Source organism: Panthera tigris, chromosome B3 (assembly GCF_018350195.1).
Source record: "Panthera tigris isolate Pti1 chromosome B3, P.tigris_Pti1_mat1.1, whole genome shotgun sequence".
In the NCBI taxonomy this organism is placed as follows: Eukaryota; Metazoa; Chordata; class Mammalia; order Carnivora; family Felidae; genus Panthera; species Panthera tigris.
In genome coordinates, this window is record NC_056665.1 from 54,526,577 (window position 1) to 54,550,057 (window position 23,481).

Sequence of the window (23,481 nt, forward strand, 5' to 3'; positions counted from 1 at the left end):
TACCTAGTATGTGTCTCTTAATTGCTTTTATCATGTTATAGCATTGCTATTTGCATATCTGTCTCTGACCATGAATTGCTTGAGGGGAAAGATTTGGTTTGCATTTGTGTGAGCAACACTTAACTACTGGTCTATGCTAAAGATCATTATCAAGTATCTAAATAGATATCTAACAAAAGATATCCCAAAACGGAATTATTCTAGACTTCTCAAAATATCAGTGTAATAACTAAGGAATAGTTTACTGTATGTGGTACATAGCTTGTACTGATTCATTAAATTGCCTATGACAGGTTAGTGATATCACAGAGATTGGTTCAAACCCATTTGAACATGCTATTGCAGATCATAACAAGGGACTGCCTGATTATAAGAATGCCAGTCAGGGACGTCTATGTGGCTTAGTTGATTAAGGATCCAACTTTGACTCAGGTCATGATCTCATGGTTTAGTTTGTGAGGTCAAGCCCCACACTGGGCTCTCTACTGTCAGCGTGGAGACCGCTTCGTATCCTCTGTTCCCCTCTCCCTGCCCCTCCTTCACGCACACACTTTCTCTCTCTCAAAAATAAATAAACATTAAAAAAAAAAAAAAAAGGAATGCCAGTCAGTAACATATCAGTTGTACCAATTCTTGTGTATTTATACATTTTGCCAGTAACTCTTAGAATTGAATTGCAGTTATGCAAAAGATATTCTATGTTCCACTTCATCCATACACAGTTGACCCTTGAAAATCCATGTATAGCTTTTTATTCTCCCCAAACTTCATAGCCTACTGTTGTTGATCAGAAGACTTACTGATACCAAAACAATTAACACATAATTTATATGTTACATGTATTATATTCTGTATTCTTACAATAACGTAAGCAAAGAAAAGAATATTATTAAGAAAATCATAATAAGAAAATACATTTACAGTACTATAGCATGTTGATCAGGAAAAAAGTCCCCATGTAAGTGGACCCATGCATTTCAAACTCATGTTGTTCAAGGGTCAGCTGTAATATGAAAAACCAAAAGAATATTTATATTTACAAAATGTTGAGGGCTAGATTAAGTCTTATCTTAATCATTGTGATTTGGGAGTGTTTTAACACCTAAAGTTTAGAAATATTAGTCGGGAGTCAATCAGGTATCAGAAGTTGTATATAGCCAGGCTTGTACTATAAGAAATATTCAGTGACTGAATGATAAGGCATTGTGTTAGACATGGTACGAAATGTAAAGGTTCTTGTCTTCAACAGTGTTATAATCAGGTCAGTAATTTCCAGATAATTGAAGTTTTAAAATTTTATTATTTTAAAATAGTATTTTCTCTTCCCTTTTCTCACTCATATCCTGGCATAGTTGTTTTATTCTAACCTGTTGTGGGCTAAGAAACCAAAAACAAATGGACTTTGAGTGAGATTCCAATTCTTAGACTTTGTGTTATATACAAATAAAAACAACTTATTTCCAAGTTGAAGGATGTATTCTAAAGATTTGGGTTGCAGAAAAATCATTTTCTGGTTTAGCTGACTATTTATGTTATTGAACAGTTATCTAGAGAACTGATTTCCAAAGGTGTAGAGTAGGTTTTATAGCTATGATTTTTACTCCCACATCTTCCCTGAGTAGGTGACACTATGCAGTAGTTAACCAGAGGAAGAGTGGGGGAACGAATTTTGGCCATTTATGTGGTGGCCACAGTGGCTGCAGTAAAATGAATCAGGGAGAGCTTAATTAATAGATATGATTGGATGCGTAGTCAGGAGTAAGATTTTGATAATTTTTGAAATTAATTTTAAGAGCAATATGAAACCATTTTGAGAAGAGGAATGTACGTGCTAATTTACATTTTATGAAGGTTATTCTGGCTGCTTACCATGAGAAGGTTGGAATTTGAAGGTGTAAAAGGAGGGGTGCGGAGAGATCAAAGTGACTTAGTAGGCTAGGCTGGTAGCGAGGGAGATAGAGGAAAGTGCATGAATTTGAATTGGAGACATACGTTGAAAGTAGAATCAATAAAGACTTTTTTATGTTCCAACAATGTGACTGCCTTTGGTTCTTTAGTTACCTTCCATAATGCTGTTTTGTGTCTACTGTTTTCTTTCCCCTCTCCTCTTATGTCTAGCATGCAGACTCCCATTTATCTTTCAAAACCTATCTCAGAATCCTTCACTATCATAGCATTATTTTGGCTTATTTATTTATTAAGTTTTTATTAATTGCTTTTCTAGTTTAATCAGTTGTAATCAAACTTAGATTACAGGGTTAAGAAGTGAATGATTGATTATGAAATTGAAGTGTTGCAAAGGATTTTCATGTTAAACATAACTGAACTCCCAATCAAATCTGTGAGACTGCGTCCCTGCCGCATGTCCTTACACAAGAAAATAATTGTCCTCTAGAGGGTGCACATTACAAAGCCTCTGTGGTCAGATAAAACTGGTTTTGTACTAACATCAGACATACCCCTCCATCTGCTGGTCACAGGAAAAATTCATCTTGTGTTCATATATTTTTGATCTTTCTAGCACTATGCTCACTATAACTTTTTTCATTCTTTGGCCTTTATGAAATATTACAAATTTTTTTGTGAGTATCTTTAAAAAAATTTACTCAGTATTTGGATTTAGAAACAACTCTAATACTGTGTGTCTTTTTGTGTTTACTTCCATGTACTATTCTTAATATAACAGTCAACTTGGGGCGCCTGGGTGGCGCAGTCGGTTAAGCGTCCGACTTCAGCCAGGTCACGATCTCGCGGTCCGTGAGTTCGAGCCCCGCGTCAGGCTCTGGGCTGATGGCTCGGAGCCTGGAGCCTGTTTCTGATTCTGTGTCTCCCTCTCTCTCTGCCCCTCCCCCGTTCATGCTCTGTCTCTCTCTGTCCCAAAAATAAATAATAAAAAACGTTGGAAAAAAAAAAAAAATTAAAAAAAAAAAAAAATAACAGTCAACTTGCCTTTTGGAATAACTTGCAACTGATGGAAATACTTTTGTGTCTTAAAACAGTGATTTTCATTATACTAATCTTTATGTTTTATAATCCTCATCATTAAATTGAATATCTTGGAACTATTTTAAACTCTTTGTTGACACAACTCCACAAAATAGCTGCTTTATTCCAATTTTCCTTTCTACTTTATTGTTTCAGTACTTAGAGGTGAATTTATGTGATAAAAGTCATATGAAGTTATATAAATTCATTTTCTTCTGATTTGTTATAAAGCTAAAGTATATTAATATAACTAAATAGCTATTGAGTAAGTGGAGTGCACAAAAAGCAAATATTCTTATTAATATACAATTATATTTAACTATGTATATATGTAGCCATATATATATATGTGTGTGTGTGTATATATATATATATATAGCTATGTATATATGCTATGTGCATATTATCATCCCAGGTAGTTAGGCCATATTATAATAATGAAATTTAGACTTAAGGAGTAGAGAAAATTACATTACAGAACTTAAGATGAATAATTAGCATTTATGTAATAATTAGCATTTACAGTGATTTTTCTTGGGTTCCATGACCAACAAAAGGTTAACCACAACAGAATTGGGGCTCATTAACCCATTATTTCTTTGCATTTTGCTTTTCTGTTAATTCTGTGGAAAGTGTAGTTTTGATCTGAAAGTAAGTGATTCTATTCTCTCCACTTGATTTTGACTTTTTTACTTTTTTTTTTTAAATAAGGATTAAGTATCAGTTACATTTTACCTATGTTTGCAAGGTTGTTTTGTGCAAATGTATGGTTTTCCATCTTAACAGTATTCACTTTTTACAGGGCAGTGTGTGGGTTTCTTTTTCATTGTAGTATCTCTTTCTAACAAACAGGAATACTCTGAAGATAGTAACTCCGAGCCAAATGTGGATTTGGAAAATCAGTACTATAATTCCAAAGCATTAAAAGAAGATGACCCAAAAGCAGCATTAAGCAGTTTTCAAAAGGTTCATATTTTTTCTGATTGATTCTGTGTCTTAAAGTTTATTTTTTTTAAATGATGTCTTAGATCAAATAAGTTCCAAGTGATTTTATCTCAGAAATGTGTTTCGGATACTGAGTGGTAATCCTATAAATAAGTTTGCATTTATGCAGCACATGCAAATATTTCAAAATGGATATCCTGTTTTTTCTAATCAAGCTGTCTATAGAGCAAGGCCATTGTCCTGAAAAGCTAGTGTGGTTCTGGACAAAGGAAATCAACATGAATGATCAATAGGTATTACCCCTGCAATTTTATTCCTTCTTCGGGGACAGATCACACAGGTGTGGTTTCAGTGTTAAGTAAGGTGATTTCTTGACTATTGATACACTTTTGGATTATTCTTATCAATGGATTATTCAGATGGGAAAAAAAAGGATTTATGGGACTATATAATAGTCAAGTAGTAGTTCTTACTTAATATTTGATGAAGAAACTTAAAAATTAGCTCACTTATCCTTAAGCGTTTTAAGACTCGTTTCCTTTTTAAAGCCTTTAAAAAATGGCATTGAGAAATGTAATTCTTGGGGGAAACCTTAATTCGTATGATGGAAAACTAATTCAAAATAGACGTTGTCATTAGAAAATAACATTAACATTTTTATTAGGCTAAAAATGTCTTCTATTTTTTAGGTTTTGGAACTTGAAGGTGAAAAAGGAGAATGGGGATTTAAAGCACTGAAGCAAATGATTAAGATTAACTTCAAGTTGGTAAGATTTGTTTTGAGGGGAATTAAACTAATAATGAAATGAATTTTGTAGGTAAAAACCACATGGCAGCAAAATGGCATTATATCTACCTCTTTAAAATAATTCTGTTGATACATTTCCGTATTTAGCCTAGCTTTCATTTGTGACTACCACAATACTAAGTAAAAAACATTCTGCAAAGAAATCAAACTTTTTTGAAAGCTTATCCTTTAGATACTCAGACAGTGTTTGGCTTCCTTATTAACAGGACTTTTCCAAAAACTGTTGTTTATTTTGGAATTTTAAAATTTTACTTTGTATTACAAGGAGTTCCTCTTCCACTGATAAGGACAAAAACCTTAGCATTATTCTTGACTCCTCTCTTTGTCTCTCACCCCTCAAATAATCCATTGGTAATTCCAGGTGTCTTTATATCTTTTAAAAATATATCCAGTATCTGACTGCTGCTTAACCATTTTTATCTCTATTACTCTGGTTCAAACCAACATCATCTCTCACCTGGATTATTTCAGTAGCTTCTTCTATCCTTGCCTTATTAACAGTCTATTCTCCGCAAGCAGCAGGGTGATCCTTTTTGTTTTTGTTTTTGTTTTTAGAGTGATCCTTTTAAAATGTAAGTGAGACTGTGTCATTCCTTTGCTCTAAATCTTCTAATGGTTCCCACTCTCCTTAATAAAATCCAAATCCTGGGGTATCTGGCTGGCTCAGTCAGTTAAGTGTATGACTCCTGATTTTGGCTCAGGTCCTGATCTCATAGTTTGTGAGATCGGTTTGTGAGTTCAAACCCTGCATCAGGTTCTGCACGGAGTGTTGAGCCTGCTTCATATTCTCTCTCTCCCTCTCTGCCCCTCCCCTACTCATGCACCCTCTCTCAAAATAAATAAATAAAACTTAAAAAAAAAAAAATAATAATAATAAAATAAAATCCAAATCCTTACCATGACCTATAACACCCTACATCATCTTACCTTTTCTGATCTTATTTTCTCTGTACGGCTTCCTTGCTGTTCCTCCTGTCATCCTAAGGATGCGCCTACTCATAAACACTTGTATTTGCTATTTCCTCTGCCCCAAATGCTCCTCTGTAATAGTCGTATGGCTCTTTTCTTCATTTGATCAGATCTCTATTCGGTGTCACCGTATATCAGGATGGCCTCCCTCTGGACCACCTTATGTAAAATAGCATCCTTCTCACCATCACTTACATTCATCTTACCCTGCTGGTTTTTTTTTCTTTGAATATATCACCGCTTAATTGCCTTTCTGCTGCCCTCATCCCCATGGGTGGTAAGGTCCATGAGAGCAGGACTTTGTTTTATTCACTGTTATATTCCTACCACCTGTAGTAGTGGCTGGCATTCAGTAGGTACTCATATATGTTGTAGAAGTTATAAATAATCTGGAACTGTCATGACATTGTACCTTCATAGAATTGGTAGTCTTCAGGAGTGCAGGGTAGAGGTGGAGGGGAAAAAAATGGTTAGACAAGAGGACTAGTGACAGGCGTAAACCTTAAAATCACTAAGGGTAGAGGAACTTTTGAGAAGCTTAGAGAGCAGAGGTAAACACTTGCTTCTGTGGCAGATGAAAGGATAGCTGGTAATCTGTTACCACTTTCTTTTTCTCCTGTCTCTAATTTCTCATATGTCTCCTCCCTGTCACCATTAACTTCTCTGTCCCTTCTGTTTGAAATTGAACTCCCTGAATTGACTGTTACTTTTGTCCAGGTAACTTCTGCTAATCTTGCATCCTGTTCTTCTTGCCATATTCTCACTTTGGCATCCTCACCTACCTTTAGTAATAGAAGCCCTCCATGACATTTACAAAAACTATCCACAAAATATTTTAGCTCATTCTTCACCCCCCAAAATATCAAGACTATTCAAAACATTTTAAACAGTAATAAGTATGTTGTCAATTGCTTTTAAGTATCATTAAAAAAGGAAAATGTCTGTCTTGCGTTTACCCAAAGAATATGTTGCACAAAGCCCTTGTGCTTTCTTTCCATTTATTATTTGTGAAAATATTAAACACAAATACATACTATATTTAAATCAATAGCTTAGATATGGGAGAAGCATCAGGTGTCTCAAGGGATAGAGATTTTGATTAAGTAATTTTAGTGACATTAGAACCTCATTGTTCAACTCTTAAGATTCTACGATTTGAGGGGCCCCCGGGTGGCTCAGTTGGATAAGTGTCTGACTTTGGCTCAGGTCATGATCTCACAGCTCGTGAGATTGAGCTCTGCGTTGGGCTCTCTGCTGACAGCTCAGAGCCTGGAGCCTGCTTCAGATTTTGTGTCTCCCTCTCTCTCTCTGCCCCTTCCCTGCTTTCACTCACTCTCTCTCTATCAAAAATAAACATTAAAAAAAAATTTTTTTAAAGATTCTATGATTTGAAATAATACAATAGACCCTATAGAAATCGACTTTCTTAACATACTAGCAGTAGTTTAGTGTTTGAGCCCATTTAAATATATGCTACCCATAAAACTTGATCTTACCATTTTACCTTGAGCCAAGATGGTAAGCAAGTAAGGGAAAGGATTATTTGTATTTTGTGTTATTTTTCCCTGCCTTCCTTCTCTATCTTTTATTTGCTCAAACAACATCTGTGAATAAGTTGTGTTTTATAAGAGTAGTTTGAGCTTCCGCCCCTCAGTTTCTAGTTGGATTCAGAATAGGACCCATGTTGCCGTGTGAAGGTTTTGAGCAATAAAAAGTTAGAAGGGTTTTGTTTTCAACTGCTCTGTGTTAACTGCTGCAATTTACCTGATCTTCCTGTAGTCTTTAATTACAGTAACAGAATTATTGAAAAATGAGCTTTAAAGTTATTAGAGTATAAAGAAATGAATTAAAAACGAACTTTCTGCTAAAATCCTATTTCTAATTTGCCTTTCACCATAAGATATGTTCTGTAACTTGGGTTTTAACATTACTAGGATATTACCTATTATTTACCCTCACATGGTACTGACATATTTGGAAATACAAGTGGTTTGATTTATATATATATATAACTACATGTATATATAACTAAGGTTTTTCCCTTGTTCTGTCCATTTTTCCCCCCACCCCAACTACTGTTTTCTTTTTTGTAATTCCATTCTTACTTAGGTTTCAGGGAGTCTTCTCATGTTTTTTTTGTCCCTCATGCTGTATCCCAGGGCAGGACATAGTCATAAGCAGAAAAATTACATTATCATTTTTCATCCTAATAAACACATGTGGTCGTTAATCAAGAAAAACACTGTATCTGCCAGTGTCCTACCTCCCTGATTAAAAGTGGAGTAGAACCCAGTAAAAAGAGGGATTAATAGCAGTTGGAGATTGTCAGGACTGTGGATTCAGGTTATTAGATTAGACTCATAAATGGACTTCCATGGTATACTTTTTTTTTTTTAATGTTTGTTTATTTTTGAGAGACAGAGAGAGTGAGCAGGGGAGGTGCAGAGAGAGGGAGATACAGAATCCAGAATCCAAAGCAGGCTGCAGGGTCCGAGCTGTCAGCACAGAGCCTGATGCGGGGCTCGAACTCACCGAGTGTGAGATCATGACCTGAGCCAAAGTCAAATGCCCAACCAACTGAGCCACCCAGGCGCCCCTTCCATGGTGTACTTTGAGGGATGATAGGCCATTCGCCAAAATACTTAAGTGATTGAAATTTCAGGGGTAATTCCTTATTTCCTCTAATCTCTCATGTTTTCTTGGAATAACCACAGTAGTGCAAATAGTCCTGCAAGGAATAGCAACATTAGCTATATCTGCTATTGAGTAGAGCCTTGGGTGGGAGGACTTTTCTCAATAGTGGGATGAGTACCTGGGCTTGAAAAGTTTCCTTCACCTCACATTTTACTGTTGAACCAACCAATAATGAATGGAGAAAAGAAACATACCACTGTTGTTGGAGAACTTTCTCATCAAGGGGTAAATCTTCAGAAGAGGATATAGCTGATATCTGTGTAGTTGAGACCCAAGGCATTTGAAAAGTTGGATTTATTTGTATTTTTTGGTTTGTGAATATTGTAGTAGTTCTTATGATTTCAATAAATGTACAATGAGAACATATCTGAAATTTTGAAAATTTGTAAATTGTAGTCTTTCATAGGCTAACTTCATAAATTTGGTTCATGTGTCCCAGTGATTTAGAAATTTCAAATTTAAGCTAAAATGTTTATAGCGTTTCTGTCATACATACTTTATCGTAAAACCTTATTTTTCAATTATGTAGTAATATGTACTATAATCTTAATTGTATAGAAATTTTCGTGCATAAATACATATCTAATAATGCATTTTTCTTCCCTCATAGACAAACTTTCCAGAAATGATGAACAGATATAAACAACTATTGACCTATATTCGGAGTGCAGTCACAAGAAATTATTCTGAAAAATCCATTAATTCTATTCTTGATTATATCTCTACTTCTAAACAGGTTAGATTCTGGTTGTTCCTTTTAGTACTTATCAATGTGTTGTTATTTATACTAAAGTCTTTGTTCTTTTTTTTTTTTTTTTTTTTTTTTAATAAGATCTAGAGGTTCTAGTTAAGCAGTTTTGCCAGTCAGTAAAGTGCTTTAGAAATAATGTACTCTATATTGTTTTCTTATAGTACTAATTATGCAATATTAAAAGGTAATAAGTAGCTTAATCTCTTCAAATAATATCTTGAGATACCAACATAATCTGCACACAACTTTTGTAGACTTAAACTCCCATACAGTTACTATTATAGTTTGTTTCAACAAACTCCATCACCACCTCAGTTAGATTTGTGTAGATTTGATTAACTACACATCCTTGAAGGGATACCCTGTACTCATATTAGTACTTGGCATTGCCATTAGGTGTTTAGTAAATTCTTTTATAAAGAATGGGTGGATGATGGAGGACAAAAGGAACAGTTAATGATGAAGAAACTACAGTGGACCTTGGGAATGATAGTGCTTTTGCTATTCTAGATTTTGGTTATTAAGAAAAGCAATGATGATGTTATTGTATTGCTAAGGGAATTTTTAATTGGATTGTTTGTTCATATTCTTTTAAGCAACATAGTCCTAAGTTTCAGCTTTCTTAAACCATGGTATTTTAGCACAAGAAGTATTCTCTGTCATTTAGGATTTCTTAAAACATTTGATATTTTTTGTGTTCATAATAAAAAATGTTCATCTCAGAATCTCTTTGATTCTTTTCTACTCGATGTCATTTTTATTTCTTGAGGTAGTTTATTACTTTTATGCTTTATATCTAAAATATATGTAATGGAAATAGAGAAAAATAAACTTAAAATTGACCCTTGAACAACATGGGGGCTAGGATGCCAACCCCTTGTCCCTCCTACCTCACAGTTCAAAATCTGCATATAACTTACTCCTCAAAAACTTAACTACTGGGGTGGCTCAGTTGGTTGGGCATCTGACTTCATCTCGGGTCCTGATCCCATGCTTCGTGGGTTCGAGCCCCGTGTCAGGCTCTGTGCTCATAGCTCTGAGCCTGGAGTCTGCTTCAGATTCTGTGTCTCCTTCTCTCTCTGCCCCTCCCCTGCTTGCATTCTGTCTCCCCAAAATAAATAAATACTAAAAAAAACAAAAAAAAAAACAAAAAAAACCCAAAACTTAACTACTGATAGCCTGCTGTTGACCAGAAGCTTTACCTGTAACATAAAGTTGATTAACATACTTTGTATGTTATGTATATGGTATATTCTTACAATAAAGTAAACTAGAGGAAAAAAATGTTATGGAGAAAATTATAAGGAAGAGAAGATACATTTATGGTACTGTACATTTATGGGTACTGTATCAAAAAAATCCGTATATAAGTGGACTCGTGCAGTTCAAACCCATGTTGTTCAAGGGTCAACTGTATATGTTTTATTAAAACATTAGCACTTAGTGCCACTAATTCTAGAGTTGTTACATATCAAAGGGATTTTCTTAAGTGAGAAAATATTTTTTGGGTTTTAAAACCAAGTCTCCTCAAAACATTTTTGGTACACTATAAATGTTATGCCAGATGTTAGTGGGGGGGATTAATTTTAAAACTTTAAGATTGTGTGTTGCCTCATGCTACTATATGTAAGCTTTTTGTCTTTTGAAAGTACGAATAGGTATTGGGTGGGGGATACTCAGCTTATTCAGTATGCCATCAGCAGTCGTGAATAAATAGGCAGCCTTTTCTGAAAGTATTAAATTTTCCTGTCCTCGTGGCCCTCTTACCTCTTGATCCTATTAAGTAGAGATCTAGAGAATCAGATATTCAAACAAAGGCAGAGCCCAGTGTGTGGAGAGGAGGGTGGGTGGGGGAGCTTATTGTAATGCAAAACAAAGGGTAAGTTCCATCAAAAAATGTCACACTCAGACTTGTGAATTGATGGTGTTTAGACATAGCTCAAATTGTGCTAGATTTTCCCCTCTACCCAACCCCAGCACTTTACCAGTAACCTAAGAGTTGTGTAGTTGAGTTACTTGATAGGTTACATTTATAGAAGAATTTTTGAAGGGATCTTACTTTTCTTTGTTTCTGTAGCTACTTGCCTAATGTTTGCCACGTGGTAGGTAACAAATGAGAGTTTAGTGAATAAGATACACACTATTAACAATAGTACAAGTAGTTCAGTGTGCATGCCATTCACTTCCATCAATATAAAATGAGTTATTAGATTGGAAAGGACAAACCTACACTATTAGAGCATTAGATATTTTCTGGGTTTTATTTTTCAAAAACATTAAAAACAGATCTTGGCACTTTTTACAAATTTGGTCTCTATTTTGCTAAGGTTTTGTTAAATAGTAGGATGTCACAGACATTCAGAAACAGATAGTGTATCTTATGTATTATTAAAGTTCAAAGATGCACTTTTAGTTTGCTCAAATTAACTTTATTAACAGGTACAAATTTGCTGTTTACAATTATAGAATTCTGATTTTTTATGTCAGATGGATTTACTGCAGGAATTCTATGAAACAACACTGGAAGCTTTGAAAGATGCTAAGAATGATAGACTGTGGTTTAAGACAAACACAAAGGTAACAATTACAGTACTTACATTTTTTTTTTTTTTTGAAGAGTGGGAGGGTATCCTTAATAAACTCTCCTAAAGATTCATACCTTTTTCTTTTGAAATCTTTTAATTTCAATAAGTATGTTCTTTTACAGCTTGGAAAATTATATTTAGAACGAGAAGAATATGGAAAGCTTCAAAAAATTTTACGCCAGTTACATCAGTCCTGCCAGGTAGCATTCTCTTACTTTTTCTTAATATTTCTTTATAATAAAAAAGCATTAAAAAATTGTATTTGAAACATTGGTTTAGGGACATTTTTGTTCAAACATCATCCCAAAAATAAAATTTGGTAAATAAGATACGAAAAGGCTCATTAAAAAAAGAATTTCTTATTTATTTTGAGAGAGAGAGAGCGTGTGTGCATGAGCTGGGATGGGGCAGAAGAAGGGGGAGAAAGAGAAAGAAAGAAAGAGAGAGAGAGAGAGAGAGAGAGAGAGGAAGAGAGAGAGAATCCCAAGCTGGCTCCACACTCAGCATGGAGCCCAACGAGGGACTCAGTCTCACAGCCATGAGATCATGACCTGAGCCAAAATAAAGAATTGGATGCTCAGCTGACCAAGCTAGCCAGGTGCCCCTAAAAAGCTCATTTTTTCTGAATATTAAATTTCTTGCTGTTTTAATCCTAATTTCAGCCATTATTTTTGTGGACTGAGACAACAGATATCAATAAAAAAATACTCTAGTCATTAATATTTACTAAGAATAAGATAGACCCTGTGAAAATTAGAAAAAAATATTAAAGACATATATAATAAAGATTTTATATTCAAGTTTATAATATATGAGTCTTTTGTAAAAACTCTCCTTTAGAACTTCCTATGATGCTAGAAACATTCTGTTTCTGTACTGTCCAATATAATAGCGTCAGCTACATGTCATCAGGCAGTTAAATGTGGCTGAGTTTTTGATTTTGCTCAATTTAAATTTGAATAGCCACATGATCTGAACAGGGCACTTCTATAACTTTTTAACTATAGCTATAATTTGTGTTTTCTTTTTTGTCTTGATCAAAAGCTATTTGATAATTAGTTTAAAGATTGTGTGAAAATACTGTTTTAAATATTTTTAAGATCTTCCAGTGCCTTGTACTATTATTTTAATTATATACGTTATTTCTGTGCATGGGAGCAAAGTTGGTCAAGAAAGTGTTCTAAATTAATCACCTGCATGTATTTTCATTAATATTTTTAGGTTATTTTAAAAAAGAAAGTGCTTTTATTTCATAGTAGTTTTGCTTCATAAAACAGATTAGTTATTTATGATCGGTTTCTTATGTACACATTCTTGAGAAAGTTTAGTCTGATGCGTAAACTGTGAGTTCAATTCCATGTGAAGTGGAAATGATAGAGAAGCCGTTTCTGAATGGAAAAGGATCTTCTATCCGATTGTAAATAACATTATAATATAGCAGAGATGTATGCTAATCTGTGGGGTTTTTTTTTTCCCACTTATTTTGAGAGAGCATGCAAGCAGGGGAGGGGCAGAGAGACATGGAGAGAGAATCCCATGCAGGCTCTATGCTGACAGCACGATGTGGGGTTCGATCCCACAAACTGTGAGACCTGAGCCAAAATCAGGAGTGTACACTTGACTGACTAACTTAGCTGTGCAGATGCCCCTATGATAACCTAGATGTACAAATTGTGTCTTACATATCATGTATTTTACTCTGGCTGTGATTCATTAGTGAATAAACAGAATTAAGTTGGAAGAGCAAATAAATAATAAATTTTGGCTTTGTGTATGTCAGTGCTTGATATTTATGATTATCTGACTATTGCCCATATGCTATTTTTCATGGCCTGCATTTTGTGGGCTTTTGGTCATTTTTCAAAGTTGAACCTTTGTATTCCTCTGACATCCCTCAGCAGAGTTAGTGCTTTTCTCTTCCATTCTTCTGGGCACTTGGCTCATGCTTCAACTAGAGTCATTTATATTGTAATTTATCTGTTGACAGAGTAATCTTCTAGCCTGTAAACTTTGCGGGGCTAGGAACTCTGGCTTATGTAACTTTACATTTCTCCAAGGCAGACCCAGTGCCTGATACCAGGAAGGCACTTGAAAGTGCTTTGTGATAAAATCACAGAATATAAAATTGTGACGATTTGGGGAAGACCATAAAGAACCTCCTAGATGGAAACAAACATTATAACATTTTATACATTAAAAAATTACTTCTGGTTACTTACTCCTTATTGAATGACTAGAAAATCCAAAAGATGTGTGCTTTCCTTTTTGGCTATTCAAGTTAGTGTTCTTGGTGTTCTAGATCTCAAACGTTGTAGTGCATTTTCACACAAAATTCATATTATAAATGTAAGGATCCCAGGCTAACTCAAATAAAAATGTCTAGATTGTGAATTCTATTTTGACTAAAGTTCATTATTTGCTTTCCTAGACTGATGATGGAGAAGATGACCTGAAAAAAGGTACACAGTTATTAGAAATATACGCTTTGGAAATTCAAATGTACACGGCACAGAAGAATAACAAAAAACTGAAAGCACTCTATGAACAGTCACTTCACATCAAGTCTGCCATCCCTCATCCACTGATCATGGGAGTCATCAGAGGCAAGTTTTGTTTGGAGAAGGGTGGGCAGTGTCCCAGGAAGTTGTCATTGTATATGACTGAATGACTAGGAAGGTTGTTCGTGTTATAGTGAAAATAATTGGCGAAGTAGTAAAATCATTGAAATGATCTAGTCTTAGAAAGAAATTAGGATGAAATTTTGTCTTTTAAGATTTTACATTAGTGAAATATTACTAACAGAAAATTTACCATTAGAAGTCCTATTCTTGATGGGCACCTAGGTGGCTCAGTCAGTTGGGCATCTGACTTTGGCTCAGGTCATGATCTCACAGTTTGTGAGTTCGAGCCCCGTGTCGGGCTCTGTGCTGTCGGTTCAGAGCCTGGAGCCTGCTTCAGATTCTGTGTCTCCTCTCTCCGCCCCTCCCCCACACATGCTCTGTCTCTCTCTGTCTCTCAAAAAAATGAATAAATATTAAAAAAAAAAAAATTTAAAGAAGTCCTATTCTTGAATTGTAATGATGTATATAAAATTACCTTCTGCCTCAACTGAGAATAAAGATTTGCAAATGCTTGTTTGATGTTTAATGAAGAGCTTGCTTTTTAGAAAGCATCCTGGGGCCAGTATAGAATTAAAAGACTGGAAGGCCACTATCACAGTTTTCATGTGATTTTTATCAAGTATTCAGTCTTACTACAGAACTGAAAATGCCCTCTTTTATCCTATTTTATTTGCAGAATGTGGTGGTAAAATGCACTTGAGAGAAGGTGAATTTGAAAAGGCACACACTGATTTTTTTGAAGCCTTTAAGAATTATGATGAATCGGGAAGTCCAAGACGAACCACTTGCTTAAAATATTTGGTGTTAGCAAATATGCTAATGAAGTCAGGAATAAATCCATTTGACTCACAGGAGGTATGTGTGTGCTCTAAATATTCATTTCTGTCAGCTATCTTTTGTGGAAGTAAATGTTAATCTTTCTTTGTGTTAATTGTTTTTTGTTTTGTTTTTTTTAACTGCTTAGGCCAAACCGTACAAAAATGATCCAGAAATTCTAGCAATGACAAATTTAGTAAGGTAAGATTATATCTCTCAGTTAAGGTAAATTTCCTTAAATCGGTGAATAGAGGGGAAAGTGGAAGAGATATTTTGAGAATTCAGTTAATATTCCAAAGTTTGTGAAATTTTTATCTCTTAAAGTCATTTATTCAGTTTCTGTTAGTCATAAGATTTTATGAAGTATAGTATTGGCTGCTTTTTCCCCCCTGTTACCTACATGCTTTGTGTGTATGCTGTTTTCAGTACAAAACTGATTATAGCTATTTTAAAACAATTTCAGTGTTTGCTGTTTCAGCCTGCCTTAATCCAAAGTGAAATTATGAATTGGTCCACATAAGTCAGAAATTTTCAGCAAGACCATGTCTTTACTCACATATTTTCTCAATTGACAAGGTAAAAAAAAATCATCTAAAAAGTTTACCTCAGGTAATTTTCTGAGATGAGGAGCAGAGAGTTATGTTGATAAGAAATCCAAGGATTTTTTGACGACTTCTATGGTGGGTAGCAACTGAAAAACCTGCTATGATCAATTAATATTAAATAAAATTATAAAAGATGAAACAAAGCAAAAAGCCTAGAAAAGAAGGCCTACTTTTGCAAAAGAAATCGGTGAACAAGAAAAATTTTCCTCTGGGCTGGGAATACATGGAGCCTAGGTTTCATCAAGTCTTTTGTTTAGATTGTGCAACTGAGTTTACCAAAGCAGGAAGATTATGATTAGGATGTAGGGTAGGGTGGGCTTTTTTGCATATGTATGTGGATAACTTAAGTGATCAGATACTCTTTCAATAGTCTTTTTTGATTTAAAAGTACTGTTAGACTATAAATTATGAGTCACCCATATATAAATTTTATATACTTGGAGAAAATAGCTTATTACATGATATTGTCTAAGTTCCTATGTAAAATGTCCCCATTTACTTTGTTTGGCTATGAGTTTTATAAATTACCAGGTTTATTTAAAGAAACTTTAATTTTAACGATAAAAAATAAGAATGATTTTATTTTTCTTTTAAGGGGACTAGGAATAGTTAGGAGATAAGAACTCTAAATTGCAACATCAAAAAATAAATTTATTTTTTATTGTTTATTTAGTCTATTTTAATACATATTTGTTGAATTAAGTTGATATTAGTTATGAAAGGAGATTTCTCCATCTTTATTTCAGATGGTTTATTCCATCAACATGATTTGGTTAGAGATTCACTTCATAATACTTCAGAAAAATGTTTTTAAGTTGCTAAACAACAGTTTAAGCTTTTAAAACCCTTAAAGAAATATTGAGGAAGAGTTTTGCCCTAGACGTTAATATTTCATCTAAATTAAATTGATTAAATACATTTAAATGGATTAAAGGTCTTAATTATCAGACCTTTAAAAAATAAGCAATATTTATGTTTACTATATCATACAACATATTCCTCTGTATTAATATAACGTCTATATTGGAACTCAAAAACTTATTTTAATGGAAAATTTTGACCCAAACAAGTGGCCTGTGGTGTGTCCCACACTTTGTATAAGATTTTTTTTTAAGTCACTTAAACAATGGAACAATGTCTCTTGGTTAAAATATGCACATGTGCAAGTGTTTCACAACTTGAATATATCCTCCTATAGCATATTACAATAATGTATTTGGGGTAGGTGAGAAAGTAATGCTTCCTAATTTTATCTTCCTAGTCAGTTGCCAGCAGACTAGAGGAAAATAATTCCTGTTGAAGCACTTGAGTCACCTGCCCCTTACATGAAGTTACATTGCGACCCACCAGATGGAAGCACAGCAGAGGGCGTGCAGAATGGCTGATGATATGTCTTACATATAAAGCAGACAGTGGTGCCATATCCAGAAGGTTGGCTTCTTCCTTCTCAGCACCTTTAGCAATCCCCGTAGTGCCCTACAGAATTAATTTAAGAGTAGATGCTAGACACCTCAGAGAATTATGAACATAAATCAGCCTTTGGCCTTCTGCAGCAGGGTCCATCACTCTTCTTTAGTGTGCGTGTCCCATTTGGTGCTAATTACCTGCCGCTGACGTTTCTGCTGTATAACTCAGTGGAACTTTAAGGCTAGAGAAAATTAAGAATCACATGTTCCCTTTGCGAAGTTTTAGCAGTTGCTGGTAGCTTTCTAGAAGATAAAAATTAGGAAGCTGCATTTCTGAATAATCTTCAGAGAGGATATACTGTCTTATTTCAAAGACAAGATCGGACTCCTCCATACCGTTGTATGCTGACCTGGTTTCTTAGGGATTAAATGCTAAATGCACAATTTAATTTGAAAGTATCAAGCATTAAACAATTATTAAACTTGTCGGTTTTTAACAGTGCTAAGATTTTGAAAAGACTTTAATGAACTATATATAAATATAGTATATGACCCTAAAAGGTTTATTTAATCTTTCTTTTATAAAACCAAAAGCGTTAAAAAAGAAATTCATTTTGTTTGCAGAAGGATGTGTGTGTAACTCTGATTTCTATGGCAGAAACTGTAACGTAATTTAGATTTTTGCATATAAAAATCAAGAAGCAGGCTCTTTGGATAATATGATTTAATACATGACTTCCTCATGTTTGACAAGATTTATACCTTTCTTTTTCTGTTAGTGCCTATCAGAATAATGACATCACTGAATTTGAGAAGATTCTGAAAACAAATCACAGCAACATTATGGATGATCCTTTCATTAGGGAACACATTGAAGGTATATTCTTTCTGCTAAGTGAATTCAGTTACCTTCTGTGCCACTGTCAAACAGGACTTCTTAATGGAAAGGCATGGAATCAAACCAGTTTTCTTCTATGTATTGTCAAGTATAGAAATGCTTCTAAATGCTGTCATAGAATAGGATATTATTTAAAATTATAAAGCTATTTAAAAGAAATCATTCACCAGTTTCATGCTATTGAATAACATAATCAAGTTCTCATGTGATGTCCATTTCACTTAAGGTGGCTGTCCCTTTTATCTTTTTATTCTAATTTAGATATTATTGCATGTTTATTACTGATACTTAGTATCAGTATCAAAGTTAATTCTTAGGATTTGTTTTCAACAAGTAACAAAAGCTTTTAAACATAGTCCTCTATGGTTGATGGCCTTGATGCATTTACTTTGAAGGGTAGGCTAATATTGTACAAGTAAGTGTATGAGATTTTTTTTTCTGTTGGATTAACAAAGACAAAAATCATTCCTTGTTCTGGGGCCTCTTTTGTACCTCCAGTGTTTCCACCTGTTTTGGAGCTATTTGAGGGTTTTTAAATGACCATTTGGAACAACTCATTCAAATACTTAAATTCCAGATGCATCAGGAAAATCCGAAGAATACTTTGGAAGTAATGTTCTCTTTTCCCCACCTTCCTTTCTCTTTCATTCGGACAGAATTTTAAAAGTTCTTGTATGAAGCTAGAATGATACTACACTCGGTGGATATAGAAAAGTTTAGAAGCCTTGTGCATGAACTCCAGTCTGTTTGTTTTTTAAAGACACTTGTCTGTGAAGAAACTGGAGAAGATCATTTTATAAAATATAATACCGTAGATTTTGAGAGAGCATAAAATAAAGGACTTGGCTGGCATGAATCAGAGCTTCTTGAAAAATATGTTCACTATAGAGGAAATGATGAGCAGTGTGGAGTATTAGAAGGCAAGAGAATATTTTAGATAGCATCACAACATAAACAAAATCGGGGAGGTGGGAATGAGAAAAAACAGGGAAAGTAGTCTCTAATCTTATTGTGCATTTATTGGATCCAAATATTTTTAGATCCAAATACCTTATGTCTGGTGTGCCTGGCTGGCTCATTCGGTAGAGCATGTTGCTCTTGATCTCAGGGTGATGAGTTTGAGCCCGGTATTGGGCATAGAACTTACTTAAAAGAAAACAAAAAAACCCAAATACCTTATGTTCTTGTCAGGCAGAAAGACGTATTTTGAGAAGATAAATGATATAGTTAATTAATGTGATTTAGAAGTGCATAATGTTTCATGAAGATATACATACAGACTATTAAATACAAGTTTATTATTTTCATTTTTGTCTTTTCTTTCAGAGCTTTTGCGAAACATCAGAACACAAGTGCTCATAAAATTAATTAAGCCTTACACAAGAATACATATTCCTTTTATTTCTAAGGTACTTATATTCATGAATCTTAATATTTATAATTTTTAGTTTATAAATGCAGTGTACCTATCTTCCATTTAAAAAATGATTCTTAGTAACATTTTGTAATAGTACATTTTTAAAATACAGCATAACTTAAGGGCTTTCCTTTTAATATAAATTTTTCTGTATTGGCATAAATTGAGTTAACAGTAAAGAGAAATAAGGAATCATTACAGTTATTTTTAAAGATTTCTTCAGCCTCAGAGAACATTGTAGAAGACAGAGTAGTGGCTAAAGTATATGACTGATGTAGTGTTAACCCAACCACAATAAAATTGTGGTAGGAATATACTTGAAAAATTACAGAGTTAAATTTTATCAGACCTATTTTCTCAGAAATATTTTGAAGTGATAATGGAATTTGTTTTACATTTTCTTTTCACTAAATCTCCTTTTTAAGTGGTGGGAGTTAATTTAAAATCAAAATAATTATTATCATGAAGTCTTTAAAGAAGTTAATTAGTAGAATTATAATGAGTCTTTTTTCTTAGGAGTTAAACATAGATGTAGCTGATGTGGAGAGCTTGCTGGTGCAGTGCATACTGGATAAGTAAGTACTTGGCTATTTCTTGTCACAAAATGTTTAGGACCATAACATTTGAATAATGGGAGCAAAGGTAGCAATGAAATTCTTGAGTTTTCATGAAAAGCACCCTCTGGCTATTATTTTTTGTTAAAACAGATACATAGGTATGCATGGTGGTTTTTTGTAAATGAATGAGCATATTAAGCCCTTGATCTCTGAAAAAGCTATAAATGTTTTCAGAAAGATTTCTCAGGTGCACCTGGGTGGCTCAGTCAGTTGAGCATCTGACTTTTGATTTCGGCCACACTCATGCTCACAGTTTGTGAGTTCAAGCCCTGCATCGGGCTCTGCACTGACAACACCAAGCCTGCTTAGGTTTCTTTCTCCCTCTCTCCCTGCCCCTCCCCTGCACATGTGCACGCACTCGTGCGTGCGTGCGCTCTCTCTCTCTCTCTCTCTCTCTTTCTTTCTCTCAAACATCTAAAAGAAAAGAAAAAGATTTCTCATTCAGCACATGATCCATATACAGCTAGAGCATTTTTTAATGAATAGTATTTTTTTATGTTTTTAAAGTAGGTGTGGTATGTAATTGTTTTGAAATTATATTTTTCTTAAAAGCAGTATGGTAATTTAAAGCTTTACAAGTTACATTTGCTATTGATTAATCAGTAAGTCTCTGCCTATTCGTTTTTTTAATGTAACTGATGAAAGGTAGCTGAAATCTACTTTCTGTCTAGAATTTTAATAAGGTAACAAATAGTATAACTAATCCTGAATTCAGTCATTTAATGTAGGCAGCAGTTTTTTCTTTTACGTTTATTGATATTATAAATACTTTATGAAACAGTCCAAAAGATACACTTAGTGAAAACGGTTTGTAGACATGTCTTCTTTTATGTATTTATTTCTAGCACTATTCATGGCCGAATTGATCAAGTCAACCAACTCCTTGAATTGGATCATCAGAAGAGGGGCGGTGCCCGGTATACTGCACTAGATAAATGGACCAACCAGCTAAATTCTCTCAACCAGGCTGTAGTCAGTAAACTGGCTTAACAGAGAACAAGCTTTTAACAGACGTACTTAATGCAACAGTGCAGAGATGTAATCCTTAAAAGAACTGGGAATGGCAAAACTACTGTCGGTTGATGTGTCCTGAAAATTATTGGAGTTATGGCAGAAGTGCTTTTTTTGATCAACTGGTTTGTGTTTTGCTGCTGCATTTATCCCAAGAAAAACAGCTTTAATCTCCAGAAGAAAACCAAAATGCCATGGGATTTATGCTGTATTGACATCTTGCCCTAAACATACAACATCATAGTAATTTGTCATGGGCAACATGACCAGAGAGAAGATTTTTGTCATGATTTTAAATACACTGACATGTTACTGTTGGTTAAATTTAAACATGTTTTACCTGCAGAAATTCTCTCACAAAATAACCTGCAATAACTTGAAATGCATACCCTTTTGAACACTTCCTTTTCTCATGTATAAATTAAAATGTTTGCTGCATTTTGCAAAATGTCAATTCTCCAAAAATGTGTCCGTATATTTCTGTACCTGCAGTGTAGTAAAGGTTTAGATGAAACCCCATAATTATGGTGGCATACTGTCACTTAGGTTTCAAGCAGCAAAATAAACAGTGCAGCTCAGAAATTGTAGTTTGGTTCTTGACGTGTTTTTATTACATTTGGGGTTTTTGTTTTGCTTTTTAGTACCTTAGAAATTTCAAATTATTTAATCTTCAGTTAATGATTTTTAAAAGCCTGGGAGCAAGTAAGTCGGTTATTTGCTTTCAAGCTTTTTAAAGTAGTCTTTATTGATAAAGTTAAGAACTAGTTTCTAACAAAACACTTGCATAGTACTTACTTTGACAGTGATGCTTTAAAGAAATAAAATTCTTTTTTTTTTCTAAGAATGATATTCCTTTTTAAAATTCTAACTCTCAGAATGTTCACTTTAAACAAATATGCCAGAACATAGACAGCTAAATGAATGTTACCCTGTATAGTGATCATGCTGGAAAATTATTTCCTAATTCCAGCAGTCTACCATTGCCCAAAACCTCATGGGTTTTGCTCTTTTAGAATTGTATTCAGAGCTAATTTAAGTCATACACACTGTTAACTTTGTGATGCACAGTGTTTAAGAAAACAAAAAGTATTAAGCTTGATTTTTTTTTTTAATTTTTTTTTTTTTTTTTTATAGTTACCATCATTTGGCACCAAATGACTTTGGACAGTTTCCAAAAATTAATCTCTTTGAGGAAATAGTAGAAAGTATGTAACTGGCTTTGAAGGCGATCCCAAAAGAGTTTTAAAGGTATTTTGAGCAGTGGTAGCATAGTTAGGATAATGAACTGTGGCCTTCCAAGGTGACCACCTTAAAGGAGACGCAGCTCATTTGAATGTATTGAGTTTTGGATGTATTTGTTTCATTTAAAAAAAAAAAAAAATCACATTATTTTATAGTGTCAAAAGGAAGAACTAAGATTAAGATAATTTCTTTGGTTTTTCTATTGCTTGTTATTATGTAAAAAGAAGTGAGTGGCAGTTCAGAAGGAAGACTGTTGTAACTGAGGAATGACAACCAAGAATTTTTGATCATTAAATCAGATTTTATAAACAGTGGAAAGAGCATGGACTTAAAACAAGGCATGCTTATTCGGTTTTGTCAAAATTTTACGAAAATATGTGATATATATTTATACTAAAACTATATAATCCTTAGATATAGGAAAGCAATCAGTTAATGTCTTTAGCAGATAAAAGCAGTATTAAATACAGGTGCAACTTGGAAATTGTAGAAAATTGAAAGAAAACGAAAGACAAATGTCTCTGGTAGGGAATAAAAAAGTTTAAGATATTATAAAATTATGTGTATTTTCTTCTCTTTTACATAAATCATTTGTGAAAAATGTGCTACATTTTTTTTTACAGGAGTGATGATAATTAGGACTTATTTTTCAATATAATTTGGAGACCCTTTGTTACCCAAATAAAAATGACAAGTTTCTGTGCCTGTATTCAAATATGTATGCATGTGATAACTGTGGGAAAAGGCCCTGCTTAACTCTGAGTTGATGGAATTAGAATTTAAAGGATTTGAATGATACGATTTAACCTTTATGCCAACTTTCACAATGCCCAGTTTTCCTGTGGTATCTTTGCCCCATGCCAGTAGTGCATCTTCCAGTTTCTAGAGAGAAAGCATGCACTTATTTTTTGGGGGGAAACTGGGCTAAGCTATAAAACAAATTATATAATGTAATTGTATGTATCACATAGGCTTTGTTTAATATTCCTGAAATACTAGTTCTTTTTTTAAAGTTATTTGCCACATTTGTTTCAGAACACAGGTTTTTGATACCCCTTAACAGTCTGACTAACTTAAAACGTTTTATTTTTTCCCATTAAACATGTTCTGT

At 34.0% G+C, this 23,481-nt stretch overlaps 1 protein-coding gene across 2 annotated transcripts in view; it reads left to right on the forward strand.

Annotated features, from left to right (window-relative positions):
* Window positions 1-22,927, forward strand: part of COPS2 (COP9 signalosome subunit 2) — a 31,015-nt gene extending 8,088 nt beyond the window's left edge. Inside the window, exons 2-13 of one of the 2 annotated variants that reach the window (XM_007081826.2) lie at window positions 3,838-3,951; window positions 4,620-4,697; window positions 9,012-9,137; window positions 11,619-11,729; window positions 11,860-11,937; window positions 14,166-14,340; window positions 15,035-15,213; window positions 15,323-15,375; window positions 17,965-18,062; window positions 19,410-19,492; window positions 20,017-20,075; window positions 20,963-22,927. In XM_007081826.2, the coding sequence (XP_007081888.1) occupies window positions 3,838-3,951; window positions 4,620-4,697; window positions 9,012-9,137; window positions 11,619-11,729; window positions 11,860-11,937; window positions 14,166-14,340; window positions 15,035-15,213; window positions 15,323-15,375; window positions 17,965-18,062; window positions 19,410-19,492; window positions 20,017-20,075; window positions 20,963-21,107 (1,299 nt within the window). In that variant the 3' untranslated portion in view covers window positions 21,108-22,927. The remainder of the gene's footprint in view (window positions 1-3,837; window positions 3,952-4,619; window positions 4,698-9,011; window positions 9,138-11,618; window positions 11,730-11,859; window positions 11,938-14,165; window positions 14,341-15,034; window positions 15,214-15,322; window positions 15,376-17,964; window positions 18,063-19,409; window positions 19,493-20,016; window positions 20,076-20,962) is intronic. The other variant, XM_007081827.2, reaches the window with a different exon arrangement.
* Window positions 22,928-23,481: the final 554 nt, after the last annotated feature.